The sequence below is a fragment of the Leptodactylus fuscus genome, chromosome 1 (assembly GCF_031893055.1).
Source record: "Leptodactylus fuscus isolate aLepFus1 chromosome 1, aLepFus1.hap2, whole genome shotgun sequence".
NCBI classification, from domain to species: domain Eukaryota; kingdom Metazoa; phylum Chordata; class Amphibia; order Anura; family Leptodactylidae; genus Leptodactylus; species Leptodactylus fuscus.
In genome coordinates this window covers 184,725,943-184,742,699 of record NC_134265.1, presented here as the reverse complement: position 1 = coordinate 184,742,699, position 16,757 = coordinate 184,725,943, and the positions used below count along the sequence as shown (strand labels likewise).

At 43.6% G+C, this 16,757-nt stretch overlaps 1 protein-coding gene across 1 annotated transcript; it reads left to right on the top strand.

Moving 5' to 3' along the window:
• Positions 1-1,141: 1,141 nt before the first annotated feature.
• Positions 1,142-15,061, top strand: LOC142194689 (solute carrier family 46 member 2-like). The gene is made up of 5 exons (XM_075263979.1): positions 1,142-1,201; positions 2,237-3,282; positions 4,006-4,089; positions 11,748-11,904; positions 14,992-15,061. Exons 2-5 carry the CDS (start codon positions 2,247-2,249, stop codon positions 15,059-15,061), a joined length of 1,347 nt encoding a protein of 448 aa, XP_075120080.1. The 5' UTR covers positions 1,142-1,201; positions 2,237-2,246.
• The last annotated feature ends 1,696 nt before the right edge of the window (positions 15,062-16,757 follow it).

Below are 16,757 nucleotides of genomic sequence, written 5' to 3'. Positions count from 1 at the left end.
ATATACGATTCAAAAATTGCAATTCTCCTTCTGTACCATATGCTGTGCAGTACCATTTGTAAAAGCCTGTTTGGTCAAAATGCTTACTGTACCACCAGATGAACACATAAAGGGCTAACTTTTTAAAATGGAGTCACTACTTTGGGTTTTCAACTGTACTGGTACCTCAGAGACCTTAAATAAATGCCTTAGTGGAATACTTTTATACTGCCAAATCCATGGTCCTTTTCCATTCTGGGCCCTGCTGCGTGGTCAGACATCACACAGAAGCCACATGTAGGGTATTACCATATCCAGGAGAACCCACATTACATTTTATGGGGTCTATGTCTGCTTGGAGACCAGAAAAATGGAAACCCGCTTAAAAAGCACTTACCCACAAAAACCTGCAGACATTATAGACTATAGTGAGGTCCGCTGGGTTTCTGTTCAGGTTCCACCAGAAAAATGTGAGTCCTGCTTACATTTTTCAAGTGGATTTCATGAGTGCTCATGTGGAGAGGCCCCATGTCAAAAGTTTGCTGGTGGGCTCAGCCTTTGCTAGTTATGCTCCTGGGCATATTCATTTATGCTGAGCACTGTATATCACTCAATATATACTAGGGTGAGTATTGTGTAGTGTTTTTGGAATTCGTTTAGTCTTCAGCTCTTCTCTGATGTTTGCTGGCTCTCAGTGAACACAGATTTACAGGCTTTCCCCTCATCTTGCACTGTCCAGCTGTTAAATCCAGCTCACATGTAAATGCATTACACGGGGCGCTCATGGCAGGAGAGCAGGAGGTTGAGTCAGCATAAGGTATAATTGCTGTAGATTTTCACTGTACAATGTACAGTCCAGTGAAATGAAGTTTACCGTTCATGCTCAGAATTTCAAAACTAGTTATGAATCATATCTTTGTTGCTTGGTGCGCACTGGACAGAAGGCAAACAGATGAGCTAAAGTTGTCTTTTCACTTTGCAAGTAGTTGCATTACATGTGATCAAAATCGTTTTACCATTTCCCTTCTCTGCATATGGTTCTATGTGAATGCTTGGAAAAATCTGTGCACATGCCTCAAGGGGAGGGACAAACTTCAGCTCTCTTTTTTATGAGACCAGAAGTAGGAAAGAGTGTAGTTTCCGTCTGTAACAAACCATAGGAGATCATCTGACTGTGTACAACAGTTGTTATTTCTACCTGCAATGCCCTAAGCAGATGGAAGTAAGTACTATACGTTAGTCAAATCCATTGATTAGATAGATAGATAGATAGAGTAGAGAGAGAGAGAGAGAGAGAGAGAGATAGGAGATAGATAGATAGATAGATAGATAGATAGATAGATAGAGATAGAATCGGAAACTGTATTTTGTTAGAATGTACTCCATTATTGTGTGATTTATACTTGACACATTTACTCTTTCCTCATCTTTGAAATCTGTGTAAGAGAGCCTTCATGAGCTATAATATTCTTGTATAAGTTATGGGCTTTCTAGACATAGGCGCAGCTCTCAGAGATGAGACCGGCATCCCTAAGACAATCCCTTTAAAGTGGTATTACAGTAAAAATAAAGCAAGTTAGTCAATTCTCTAATATAATTTCTTTATCAGTTCATTATGTTTTCAAGATCTCTGCTTGCAGTCACTCAGTTGGCACCTTTGTTGTTCACCTCCAGGAGATATGTTCACATATCTGCATCTATTGGAATACCAGAACAATGGAAAAACAGTTAATCGAATGACAAAAGACAGCGGATCCCTAGGATCCCCATTTACTAGAATGGGATTAATCAGGTATCTGTTATTTACAGATATTTCTGTATAAAAAAAAGTTGGGCTTGTAGAACTTGTTTTATCTGGGATTTCTGCTGGTCTTTTCACTGGCCGCTCTAAACAGAGACTCTGGGGCAGACCTGATGTAGGCTAGCAGTACGGTTATCAGAATAGATTTGTATCAGCAGCATGGTGGCTCAGTGGTTAGCAGTGCTGGAGTCCTGGGCTCGAATCCAACCAAGAACAACATCTGCAAGGAGTTTGTATATTTTCCGTGTGTTTGCATGGATTTCCTCCCACACTCCAAAGACCTACTGACAGGCAAAAAAAAATATAGATAGATAGATAGATAGATAGATAGATAGATAGATAGATAGATAGATTTGTATCCAATGATAAATATACTTGAATGCCTGCTAGTAGAGAGGTTGGAAACTCAAATTCAGACTCAAATTCTTCTTAGTGACAATATGTATTTTCTTTAAGGATTTAAAAGATGTCCAGGATGTGGATAGAACCCGTAGTTGCGAGCACTCAGATTGCCAGCTCATTCTATGACACAGCATTACTTATGGTGGTAAGGAATTATTATAACACATCCATCAACAGCCAAGAGTTTCCTTCCAACTCTACTAAGGATGACATGTTACAGAAAGCCATCTCAAACTTCTACATCATTTATAATGTCATCATGGGATTGACGCCTCTTCTTTCTGCATACATCCTAGCAAAAATTGGAGACATGAAAAGTAGGAAGGTCACAATATGTGTGCCATTGCTCGGATACCTCATATCAAGAATGTTTTTGCTGTTTGTCATCATCTGGGAATGGCCTGTGGAAGTGATGTTTGGCTCTGCGGCCCTGAATGGCTTAACTGGCTGGTTTACAACATATTGGACTGGTGTTATGGCTTGGGCTTCTTTATGCTCTTCTGAAAGAAGCCGATCTCTTCAACTTATTATCATTGAAATGGTGTATGGGGTAGCAGGATTCATAGGTAGTTTGGTATCGGGACATTTATTTTTGCTTTTACATATAACAAGTCATCAAGGAATTATTCTTATGTGTTGCAGCATTAGTTTCTATGCATTTGGTATCATATACTGCATTTTTGTTCTGAGGACCCCAGAAGAACATGACAATTCAGACAATTCAGAGACCACCAGACTTTTAAAAGACTCTAGAAATACAACTATACAAGGGAATGAAACAGAAAATGTAGTTCTTGAAGCACCTTCCAAAATTATCCTTGTTACAATGTTTGTCAGTGCTATCCTGTTTAATGTTGCTTTTACAGCAACTGATGATGTAGTCAATGTGTTTGTACTAAAGAAGCCCCTGAACTGGGGTCCAGTAGATGTTGGCTATGGCAATGCTGCAGCCTACATGACCTATATCACCAGCTTTCTTGGAGTTTTTATTTTCTCTCGATTTACAGATGATCTGGGATTGATTGTCATTGGGATCATTTCATTTGGTTCTGGACTTTTCATAATGGCCTTTGTACAAGCAACATATATGTATTATATCGGTAAGTATGTATCAATAAATAAGTAGCGTAAAAATTCATATACACAACAGTTCACTGCTAAACCATATTAAGAATAGAAATATTAAAACATTTCTGTTTTCATTTTGCATTTTTAGACAGCAAGACTTTATTTACATACCGTAGAAAACTCTTGACTTTTATCATGGTGTCTTGTCTGTGATTGAAGGAATGTCACTGGAATTCCAGACCAAGATTTCTACTTTCTGTATGCAGAACACTTAGAATCTACAATACACTTCAGTGCATAATTTAATATATAATTTCCTATAGATATATTTGAGGGCAATCGCGTAACTACTGCGACCTTAGGAGGCTGTGGTTTTTTTAATAGGCTGTTACCTACTGGAGTAATGAGCATTATACCGTGTGGGGGCCTGGAAAGGGGGTGCTATGTTGTGTGGGAGGCCCAAGTCCAAAGTTTTGTTATGGGGTTTAGCATCTGCTAGTTATGCTCCTGTTTGAGTGTTCTTACAAAATGTGATCACTGATCATGCAATTTCCTTATGACCAAAAGGTCAGACTATGCCGATCAAAGAGCTGGACCATGCAGAATGTAAGAAAGTCCCGAGCACAACTGCTGTCTGCCTACCATTACCCTTCGTATGTCATCCCATTGATAGAAAAGTGTTAGCTCTTCTGCAACTGCGGAGTAGTTTATGGTCACACAGTCATTATAACAATAATTTCAAACATATTTTTCAGCTCGAATAGTGATGATATTTTCATTAATCCCTACACCAACCATCAGATCAATGATATCTAAGCAAATTCAAGGATCCTCATATGGTAAGATGTCACAATGTTAAACGTAGAAAAATTATGTTTATGACTGCAATTTTTTTTTTAAATTTGCTTAACCACTGATTGGCTGGATCCCCAGCTGAATGGAAAGGGACGATTAAAAATTACTTGGAGCACCCCTTTAACTAGCATGTTATTATGCAGAGCTGTTCATATGGTATACCTATGGTTTACTCTGGAACAGTGAAGATAAGTTGTTTCACAAATAAATATTAAGGGGGTTGTTCATTTTCAGTAAATAAATGTTGTTTGAATACTCATTGACATAAAAAGCACCATCAAGAAGTTGTTGGAATTGAAGGAATTTTATATATGTGAATGTAATGATGATATATTACAAAATTAGAACGAAAGGATAAGTTTAGGAAAGCTCTAAAATTGAAAGGATGCTCTAGTTCCCTGCTGGGCCACCTCTAGCCTGGAAGTGTTTCATGGAACTAACCTTCTTACCAGCAGTGGTGCCCATGAGACATGAAAGGAGAAAGACTCAACAGACTGAAGGAGTGCAAAGGATGGATATAGGATGAGTTTTAAAGAGGCAGCTGGACTGATAGTAAGGTGGGACGTGGAACAAGTCGGGAGTGCATATAGAACCATAGCAACTCAAGAGGTACAGAGAGATCTCATCCAGATGTGAGGCCCACACTTGGAGCTCTAGGGGTGCTCTGGCAAACACTTTGATAGAGGAAGAGAACCTCTATTAACAGTGAGCACCAGCAGAGGTTTCTTCAATCACCTATTAGGGACCTAGTGACAAATAACTAAGGCTCCCAACACACCCTAAGAATGATCCGTCCTGTCTCAAAGTCTGTCAACTGGCTAAAATGTCTTAAAGTGTGCTGTGGAGGCATGTTTAGTAGTCAAAGATTCCTCAGCAAGAGGTACTCTAATAGCTTCTGAGAGCCATTTTGCAGGGTGGTGGGGAGAAACAGTGAGTGTATAATGCAACGTTATACAATTTTCCTATATCCTTCTAGTATCAATTCCTCACAGATTTCTAGATCTCTCCTTGCTTTTATTCTACTTACTTCCAGTGGCTATAAGTCGGTAGGTCATGTAATATACAGTTCATGGTCATGTTATGTTTAAAGGCACAGCTCGGTAATGAGACATCTGCCTAGTAACGAACCATGCACCCGTGTGTCCACCACATGACCATGAACTAATCCACTAGAAGTAAACGATGAACCAAACCAAGCGATTCTTGAAATCCATGATACCAAAAAATACAGACTATTCTGATTATTAATAGTTCCCCATACGTCAAACAGCAGCGCAACAACTGGGGTATTCCTGCCCCTGCGAGCAATTAGGACAGGTGGAACTTTTACTTAATCAAAAGTGGAACCTCCCCTATAAGAGGCCAACTGACCCCCTCCCCCCCGCGTTTTTTTCTGTCCTGCTGGGACAGAAAATTCACGATGTCGTCAATGTAGGGCTCCACGGGCGGAAGAAACCCAGGTTCATGAGGTCATCTCCTGGGTGAAAGGTTTTGTGGAGGAGTCTATGCGTGAAATGAAGGACTCTATCGCCCATCTCACGAAGAGACCTCGCCTGGAGTCCACTTCCCGTCCGTTTCCTCTGAATGAGGAATTTCAGATTGTGGATGAAGTCTCTTCAGATGAAGAGTCGGTGGATACGGGTCCGTCTTTTCCCTTGGAGAAAATGCCAAGGCTGATGAAAATGGTGCGTCCAGAGCGTGACGGGGACCCGGACCAGAAGGGACAGAGGTCCTTCAAGGTGGAGCCGGCAGTGGCAAGAAACATGGAGGCGGAGTGGAAGCGCCCGGAGAGGTCGTTTCAACTCTCCAAGAAGTTTCGGACCCTCTTTCCGGTGGAGGAGGACCAGTTTGATCGCTGGGGTCCGCCCCCGAGGGTCGATATGGCCCCCGAGGGTCGAAGCTGTCGAAACGAACAGTGGTGCCATCGGCAGATGGCTCTAATCTACAGGATGCGATGGATCAGCGTACGGAGGTAAGTGGCCACCTTAAGGTGGGGAGACAAGATCTCAGGAGAACATACCTAATCCCTTCTCTTTTATCAGGGTTCCCTACGTCGAATTTATACTTCAGCAGCTGCGCAGGCCTCCGTGGGAATTTCAGCGACCGAGGTCGTCCAATTTTTGAAAGGTAATGTTTCAGCCCTTCGAAGGAATATTGATGCGGGGGTCCCACGCGATGAATTGCTGGCGTTTCTGTCGTCCACTTCGTTGGCGGTGGACTACCTGGCGGAAGCGGCATCATATCAAGTGAAGATCGTGGCAAGGGCTATGGCATTAGCCACAGCGGCTAGACGGCCCCTTTGGTTGAAGCCCTGGAGGGCTGACAATACATCGAAGTACAACCTTTGCGCTCTCCCCTTCGAGCCTGGTAAGCTCTTCGGTAAGGAGCTGGATGCCATTATGGAGGGGTTAGCCGACAGTAAGGGGAAGAATCTTCCCCAAGGAGCTCTGGGTAGAGCAGGCCCTTCATTTCGGGGTCGAGGATTTAGACCCTTCCCCTCTAGGGGAACATATCAAAGGCGCCCCGGGGCCCGGGGCAGAGGCTTTGGTCGGCGTCTCACCCGTGAGGCAGAGAGGAAGAAGCCAAGTTTCTGACATTCAATCCTCCCCTCCTCTACCGCCCGTTCCCATTTCCCCAATTCCGGTAGGAGGGCGTTTGTCTCTTTTTCTCCCAGCTTGGGTTCGCTGTATTCAGGATCCGTGGGTTCTGCAGCTGGTAGCTGCAGGATTCAGAATAAAGTTTATTTCGAAACCCCCCGACAAATTTGTCAGAACCCGTATTTTATTGGATCTCAAACAAATTCTCCTAGAGAGGGCCGTCCAGGAGTACCTGGACAAGGGCGCCCTAGAACCGGTGCCTCAGGTAGAGCAGTCAACCGGCGTGTATTCTCCAGTTTTTTTGGTACCAAAAAACTCAGGGGGCTGGAGAATGGTGGTGGATCTAAGAGGTCTCAATCGTTACATTGTCAAGACTCATTTCCGAATGGAAACTATCAGGTCAGTATTGCCGTTCCTGCAGCACGGAGACATGTTCGTCACGTTAGATCTGAGAGATGCATATCTACACGTCCCAATATTTCCACCGCACAGGAGGTTTTTGAGAATTGCGGTTGTGTTGAACGGTACGCTGCGCCATTTGCAATTCGCAGCCCTGCCGTTTGGGATTTCTTCGGCCCCCCACACCTTTACAAAGGTTGTGGCTCCGGTCGTTGCGGCTCTTCGGCTCCAGGGTATCTTCATAGTACCCTACCTGGACGACTGGCTGTTGAAAGCCCAGTCAGCAGAGGTCCTCACTGCCCACCTAAACACCACCATCGCCTTCCTAGGCGAACTGGGTTGGCTCATAAATTGGCAAAAATCCGTGGTTATTCCGTCCACTCAGATCCAATTCCTAGGATTCATCCTGGATTCCCTCAAGATGCGAGTTTCCCTACCTCCCGGGCGGGAGGAGAAGATTCGCCGGGCAGTACATCACTTAGCGGTGACACGGAGAGTTCAGGTGAGAACATCCATGAGGGTCCTGGGATTGATGGCGGCAGCTGCAGATGCAGTGCTATGGGCACTATGGCACATGCGGCCATTACAGTGCGAGACTCTCAGGTTATGGAACCGCAGCCAGACGGGGCTGCAAAGACTCATCCAGTTGTCTGTCGAAACCCGTCGGTCACTACGGTGGTGGTCCCATCTGAAGAACGGGAAGTCCACGGTCCAGCCTGTCTGGACCCTGTTGACAACAGATGCCTCCCTCTATGGATGGGGAGCGCATCTGGGGGAGACCCTAACAAGCGGAACATGGGGGCTGGAGGAGAGGTCCCAGTCATCAAATTGGCGCGAATTGTGCGCAATCCTCAAGGCACTACGTTATTTCACCCAAACGCTCCGCGGCAAGGCAGTCAGGGTCAGGACAGACAATGTCACGGCGGTCCTGTATCTGAACAAACAAGGAGGGACGAGGTCCCCATCTCTGCTCAGGTTAGTAGGCCAGATCTTCACCTGGGCGGAAGGCAACGTAAGTCATCTCACGGCGGTGCACATAAGAGGACATCTAAACACGTTGGCGGATCAGCTAAGCAGAGGCCTGACTGTGGCGGGCGAATGGTCGCTGAACCGGGAAGTTTTCCTTCAACTTACCCAGATGTGGGGTCTCCCCGAGGTGGACCTGATGGCCACCCAGTACAATGCCAAGGTGGAGAGGTTTTGTTCCCTCTACCAGGAGGACAACCCCTTGGCAGTGGATGCCCTATCAATACCTTGGAAGTTCAGGCTGGCATACATCTTCCCTCCACTTCCCATGGTTTCGAAGGTATTGGCCAAGATCAGACAAGACCAGGTATCGGTCATTGCGATCATACCATTCTGGCCAAAGAGGGCATGGTTTACCCACCTCATGCAGATGAGTCGAGGGAACTATTGGAGACTTCCGCTTCTTCACAACCTGGTAACCCAGAACAATCGGCTATGCCAGGACCTGGAGACGTTCAACCTGACAGCCTGGAGGTTGACCGCGCCTTATATGGACACGGAGGACTATCCCAAGCCGTTCGAGCGACCTTAGCTTGTTCTAGGGCACTATCAACTAACAGAGCTTATGTAAGGATTGGTAGAATCTACCAACAATGGTGCGAGGAGAACCGGCGATCCGGTTCGGAGATTGAGTCGGTGTTGGAGTTTATGCAGAATGGCCTGGACAAGGGGCTTGCTCCGGTGACGCTAAGAGTACACATGGCAGCATTGTCTGCGGTCCTGGGGATCAGGTTGTCCCAGAATCCCTTGGTGAGTCAATTCTTGAAAGGAGCCTCTAGGCTCCGCCCCTCAGTTCACAGCCCGGTCCCTCAATGGGATCTGGGTACGGTACTACAGGGACTTTGTGAGCCCCCCTTTGAGCCGCTGCAGGAGACAGATTTGAAATGGGTATCTTATAAGGTGGCATTTTTGTTGGCGGTTACCTCAGCAAAACGAGCTGGGGAGCTGCAGGCTTTGGCTGCTACAGAGCCTTACTTATTATTTTTCCCAGACAGGGTCCAGTTGAGGTACCTGCCGGGGTTCCTACCCAAGGTGCCCTCTGGGCAGAATATAAACCACGTTATCTCACTGCCCACCTTCTTTCCTTCCCCAGTGAGCCAGGAGGAGGAAAGGTGGCATACCCTGGACCTAAGGAGATGTCTAAGTATCTACCTGGAATGGACTAGCGCGTTCAGGAGGACCGAGAACCTGTTTGTGAATGCGTCAGGTAGGAATAGAGGGGAGAAAGTATCCAAGGGTACCCTTTCACGTTGGATCAAGGGGGCCATTTTTCAGGCCTTCCAGAATCAGGGACTGCCACCTCCAGACTTTGTCCGGGCACATTCCACCCGTGCGGTGGCCACCTCCTGTGCGGAGAGACAGTCCGTCTCTTTGGATCAAATCTGCTCAGCGGCAACATGGAGTTCGCACTTGACATTCGTAAGACATTACAGATTGGAGCGGTTCGCGGCAGAGGCAGTGGCTTTTGGCCACTCAGTCCTTTCATCAGTCTGCCAGGAAGTCCCACCCTAGGGGGGATTTACTTGCTACCTCCCCAGTTGTTGCGCTGCTGTTTGACGTATGGGGAATGGAAGATTATGTAGATAATCTGTTTTCCCATAGTCCAAACAGCAGCGCAAGCTTCCCTCCCTTCCTGTTCTGAAGATATTTTCGGAATATTATACTTTATAATTACGCGGGGGGGAGGGGGTCAGTTGGCCTCTTATAGGGGAGGTTCCACTTTTGATTAAGTAAAAGTTCCACCTGTCCTAATTGCTCGCAGGGGCAGGAATACCCCAGTTGTTGCGCTGCTGTTTGGACTATGGGAAAACAGATTATCTACATAATCTTCCATTATCCCCCTTTCCTGTAACAATCTGATTGGTGTGGGTCTGACCGCTGTAGGTGGGAGCCCTGTGTGCCCCACATGAATTCGGTGGTAGATTGCATATGTGCCTTGCCACTTCATTCCATTCTATGAGAAGCTGTACTCAAACGCCACCAATACCAACTAAAGCAACAAAACTTTAGTAATCTGCAGCTCCATTTATTCAGGGCACACATGACCCCTATCTTGTTATCCTCAGGGGTCTTCTACTGATCAGATAGTATGTAGTAATGATAGTAATGCTTTTTTGCATTATTGCATTGTACTAATTTTTGGCCTAAAAACACTTTCCCAATATCATTTATCACTGAAATCCAAGGAAGCTATAAGACCGTAGCTCTTATCTCTGTTCTCCTGAAGGCTAATATACACTAAGTTGAATTTATATACAGTATATTTATGAGTTCTTGGGAGAACAGAGATAAGAGATACAGAATGAACCATCATTCATTTTCTCTGATGGATTTTTCTCTGAAAGGGACATAGCAGCCTGACATGTATGTAAAAATATGCAGACTACTGTGAATAAATGCAGCAAACGTTTTAATAAAGACCTTTGGGAAAAATGCTTTAGAGCAAAGTAACTACAATACATGGATTAAAAAAAACAAAACGCGTTCAACGGTATCCATAGGTTTTAACTGTAAATATTGTCACGGACATTAGGTTCATGCAGGATTTAAGAACCACATTTAAGAACTGGTAGCAAAAAAAAATGATATACTTTTTAATTCAACTGTCACCACCATTACAGAGATATACATTGTAAGTCACTTGTGTAGATTTGAGTGCTGTTCTTGTCACTCAGATCCCTACCATCTCATATCATATCATTTGATACTCCCACTGCTTTGACATCACCATTCGTTCTTGTGCAGAAAGAGCAGTGCTCCCAGGGCAGAAGGCCTGCTTCCAGTTCTCCAATTGGCTAAGTTGCTTAAGACTTCAGAGTTGTTTTTCTTACAGTGACATATATAGCAAAATTACATTGTTTATCGCTGTGATGTGCTCATTAATACAGTGGCAATTGAATAGAGGGTAGGTGGTAGACTCCCTTTACTTATGATTCTAAGCACATCCTTCCATTTGGTGTTTTTAATTATTAAGAGATTGCATAAGAGCAGGTTCACATGGAGGAATTTGGAGAAGAGTCTGAGGTGGTCTTCCACTCCAAATACCAACCTGTGGAATCTGCATCAGAAAGCCAAAGAGCCATTTTGGCTTTCCACTGTGGGTTTCCAAGCTGATTAGCCCTATTGTATCTCAGACTAAACAGAGTGAGCCTCGCATCATAGCATCTGTCGCTGATCAGCTCTGGAACCCAAGATAGAGAAACATGCTTTTCTCTGTGTTAACCTGGGTTAAAAGCTCTGTGGTGCTGAGCCTGTGGGGTGGTGTGGCCCAGAGCCTGGGGCCGTAGCCTGGAAGCACAAGTGCTGCTGGGTCATTCGCCCTATGGGTATTGTGCTGAGGTGGTGGCGGATGCTGAGCATGACAGATCCAATAGTGTGGGGACTCACTATACAGAAGTCACCATGAAGTGGTTAGTGAAAGTATACATCTTGATCAAAATATATACTAAGTTTTTCCTGTAATCTTGTAAAACTGTTTAATAAAAAGATTTTTTTTAAAATTAGACACAAAGAATTTTCACTTTTTGCTGAGATTTGTGGTCCTTGTCTGTAGTTGGATTCATCTAAGATTGGAATCATGAAATCTTATATGCCTAAAATCTTTTAACTTTTCTTTTTAGGCAAAGTGTTTGTTGCACTACAGTTGGCGATAGAAATTGTAGCAGTAAGCTCTTCTGCAGGATTTAACAAACTCTATCAAGCCACCTTGGATTGGTACAGTGGATTCTGTTTTATTGTGTTTGGTGCCTTGGCATTCATCAGCATTATTCCCATTGGGTATGTACAATCATCTATAGCTCTGTAAACAGCCATTATACCTATACACATATAATTATTTAATACCTCTTCTTTATAAATATGTAAGGGTATACTGTACACTCAAATACAATCCTCAATACTGAAATTGCAACACCCAGAAGGATAAGATGTAAGGCTATGAAAATCAACAGAATAGCAGATGTTGCTGAGATCTGCAAAAGATCACATTTTCAAGCACCTAGCTCCAATCTGTGGTATGTAGAAAGGCATAAAAGCCAGACTGAGAGCAAATTTTTTTTAGCCACATGTAACCTCAAAAATGAGATCACGTGGTGTGGGACAATTGTACGGTGCCTCCTGTTCGTTGATGTGCCAGTTATCGGCACTTGTCGGAAACTTACAGAGACAGAATCCTTGTACTGAGAGACCTTGGTTTATCATGCTGGTGGATCACTATGCACCTAGGCCAAGATGTCCGCATTGTTTAATGTGAGAACAACAAACTGTAATGCCAGCAAAAAGTGTGTGAAAGCGAACCTCTGCATGGATGGATGTCTGATTGGAAGAATGGCACAGTGATCCATTTTGTACTGCAAGTGAAATTGGACGTGTCATCCAAAGAATAAGGTAGTAAACAGTGTCAATATAAGACATCAGAAGGCATTTGCATGACATTGGGCTATGACACAGCCAGTTACAGGTATTCCATTGACCTCAACCATCACTCTCAAAGGCTATAAGGAGCAAAGGAAGACTGCAATGAGGCTGGAATGAGTCCCGCTTATGTCTTGGCCACAGTGATAGCTGGAGACTGGTCTGGAGACCATGTGAACAATGCCAAGAAGGTGCCTTCACAAAGGAATGTCACACCGGTCATACTCCGGGGATAATGGTGTGGGGTGACATAATGCACAGTAGCTGGACTGCCCCCAGTCTTCATTTCAGGTGGAGCTCAGCATTGATTCACTTATGCAAAGGCCAAGAAAAGCAGTAATAAGGCCATTTCTCCAAAGTGTCCCAGGAGCCATTTTCAACAGGAAGGCTGCATGTTGATCGTGCTGCAGTGCAGTGAGCAGCCTAAATGTGCTTCCATGGCTTGCAACATCACCGGACTTGTCTCCCAACAAGCACATCTGAGACTTCATAGACCTGCAGCTTTACAACATATATTTGAATATCATTAGCATATCCAATAGTCCATAGTTTTGTAAATCACAAGGCCATGGCAGATTTTCAAACCTTAGAAGTGAACAATTAGATTTTGTATTGAATGCTTACAAGTTAAAGGGGTTGGCCACTTTCAGACCAATATTGAGAGACAAATGTTATGGTTTGTATAATAAAAAGATATACAATTTTCCAATATAATTTCTGTACCAATTCCAATTCACGATTTTCTAGATCTCTGCTTGCTGTTGTTCATTCTGTTACTTCTAGAGCAGGGGTAGGGAACGTACGGCTCTCCAGTTGTTGCAAAACTACAACTCCCAGCATGCATACTTGCTCTGCTGTTCTTGGAACTCCCATGGAAGTGAACGGAGCATGTTGGGAGTTGTAGTTTCACAGCAGCTGGAGAGCCGAAGGTTCCCTATCCCTGTTTTAGAGCAGTGATTTTCAAGCAGTGTGCCGCGGGGAAAGTTCCCCAAACGCATGCCAAGATTGGCACGGGAGACCTATTTTGCTGGCACAGCAGCCAGTCCCCGTGTAAATGTAGACGGAGCGTCCCTTCACTGCTCTGCTAGAGCTGGACACGCCCCCTTCTCTCCCTGCCCACCAATCAGAGATGAGCCTCTCACTGCACAGGATAAGGGCTCCCTGGACCTGCTGCTACACGTGAGGAGCTCCTGCCGTCTGCAGCCCTGAGGAGGAGAGGAAGCTGAACAAAGTGAAAGTAAAAAAACAAACACCAGGTTAGTAACTATTCTTATTAATGTCAGGCATTTGGGGTTATTACTTTAGTTTTAGTAACTCCATGTGCCTCACATTAATAGCAATTAACCCCATCATGTCCCTCATATTAACCCCTGTGTGGCTCACATAAGAGTTAATAACATGTGTGACATATGGGGGTACTATATAATGAAGATATTTACTTAATTATTACCTCCATATGTCTCACATATCAGTATCCCTTATGTAAAGCACACAGGGGTTAATGTGAGGGACATGATGGCGTGACTGCTATTAATATGAGGCACATTGAGTTGTAACCTGTAATTTACATGACCAGACTTTTTATACACAACTGTGGATAACAGTACAGACCTATACATTTCTAAGGACCCATATATACAGCCATTCTTTTTGTGGCTATGTATCTGGGCCAAATTGAAGAACTGAAAATTATAGAGCAGGTCCTATATCTGTCCTATACCTACCCTATATCTGTCTGCATTTGTGGCCCTGTCAATTAATTTTTAATGTTTATATCAGTGAAAACCACATGCGTGCCACTTGTATGCAGGAGGCGTAAGGCTGAGGCCCCACGTTGCATAAACGCAGAGTTTTTGTTGCAGATTTTGCTGCAGTTTATTTCAACCAAAGAATCAACCATTTAGAATCTATATTATTAACTATATATATATACTATGTACTGTTTTAGTGTCATTTTGTGCCATTTTGGTTGGTGGTGTGCCCCGGGATTTTTTAAGTGTAAAAAGTGTGCCGCGGCTCAAAAAAGGTTGAAAATCACTGTTCTAGAGGATAAAACTCTGACCATGGTCATGTGATTTACTGTCCATGGTCATGTGATGAGCACACAGGTGCCACTCGTTATAGTCACATTACAGTAATCAGACATCTGCCTGGTAATCAGCTGTGCACCTGTGTGCTGATCACATGACCATGGACCGTAAATCACATGACCATGGTCAGAGTTTTATCCTCTAGAAGTAACAGAATGAACGACAGTAAGCCGAGATCTAGAAAACCGTGAGGAATTGGTACAGAAAGTATATTGGAAAATTGTACAACTTTTTGTTATACAAACCATAACATTTGTCTCTCAATATTGGACTGAAAGTAGCCAACCCTTTTAAGATCTTCACAACCATAAGAATAGTATCCTTTTCATTTTAATAATGTTTTGTCTTTTTTTTTTTCCAGCATTGCTGCATGTTATGATTGGAGAAGAAGAAGTCAACAGAATGTTGTAGTGGTTTCAGACTCACAATGAGGTTCCTGAAGAGTGCAGAAACATCATTCATGATCATCTCTATTAGTGTATTGGTTCTGTAATCCACAGTTCTAGCTAGGGGGGAGGGGACCCAAAACCCAGGGGCGTAACTACTGGGGTAGCGGCTGTCACAGGGCCTGGGTCATTAGAGGGTTCTGCAGCAGTCGCTACTGCTGATTTTTAATTTTTTTTTTTTTTTTAATAGGCCGTTACCTGCTGGAGTAACTCCAGCAGGTATCGGGCCCCATTTACTTAAAGATCCTGGCTCCTGCTCACGGCCGCCAGCACTTTCCCTTCTGTGGAGGCGGCCGTGAGCAGGAGCCAGGATCGGTAAGTGAGGCTATAGGCCTGCGAACCCCACAAACACTGCTATCATACTGGGGGGTCGTTTCAGAGTGACCACATTTGGAAAACTCACTACACAAAGAATCTAACAAGGGCTGTAGTGATGATTGCTTTTCTCAGATGTGAATGCACAGCAGATGGTGAAAAGTGAATATGTAAGGGAGCGTTCACACTACCGTCTGTGTCCGACAGACGTGTTTTTCTGTCCGCTTGAAAAGTCGGACATCTTTACATGCGGACAGTGAAGGAAGGGCACGGAGTGCAAAAGAACGCACCCGATGTCCATTTAAATAAATGACAGGTGTCACGGACACAGCTAGTGTCCGCTCCTAATGTCTGTGCCAGATTTTGAGCGGACACTACCTGTCGGACACAGATGGTAGTGTGAACGCTCCCTAAGCTGTGAAGAGTACATTGGTAATAGCAAATTCCCAATTATGTTTCCAGTAGCTCCTATGATTTTGGGGTCACTTCTGGTGTCTTTTCTCTTTGTAAGCTATAACTCTGGAGTGTACTCTGATATACGCTCCCTCAACTTATACATTCTCTTCCTGTTGCAGCCAGTTTTGTTTTCATGATGATTTTCGGAGTTTCTCTCATCACATTGTACAAGCTATATGTTTTTTTCTCTTTCTGGTGATGTAGCCATACGAGGGGTTAATTTTGCAGGATGAGATGTATTTTCTAACTACATCTTTTTGGAGTGTTTATAAGTTATTGACAAAATGTTGTAAACTGTCTCTAGAGGGATTGAAAGAAAACATCAATCCTGACATTGTTTTTACCATTTTATGCTTTGTTCCACACTATACAACAAATGTTGCCTGTATTCTAGGGGTCAGTACAATTACATCAATACCCAATTTATACAGTTTTTTTTATGCATTACTGATTTTTAGAATAAAAATCCATTTGGAAAGTAAAATAAATTTTGCCATCTTGGAGAGGTATAACTTTTTATTTTTATTTTTTTTTATTGAAGCTGGTTGAGAAAGTTTTTTTGTGGAACAAGCTGTGCTTTTATATTGGTACCATTATGGGCCATGTATGACTTTTTGATCACTTTATTACATATTTTATGATGAGGTTGCAAAAAATTGCTACTCCTGTAGGTTTTTTTAACATAATTTTTTTTAATGACATCGCTATGTGAGTTAACTCATGGTTTTGTTTTATTGTACAGTTTGTTACAGATGCGGCACTGCCAAATGCGTGATGTTTTCTACTGTGTTTTCAGTTTTTACATTGTTTTATATTACATATGGAATAAGTGGGATTTTATTGGGGGGAATTTTTTTTTTTTTTTACTTTTATCGTAATAGGGTAAAGCAATTACGCTTACAGACCTGAC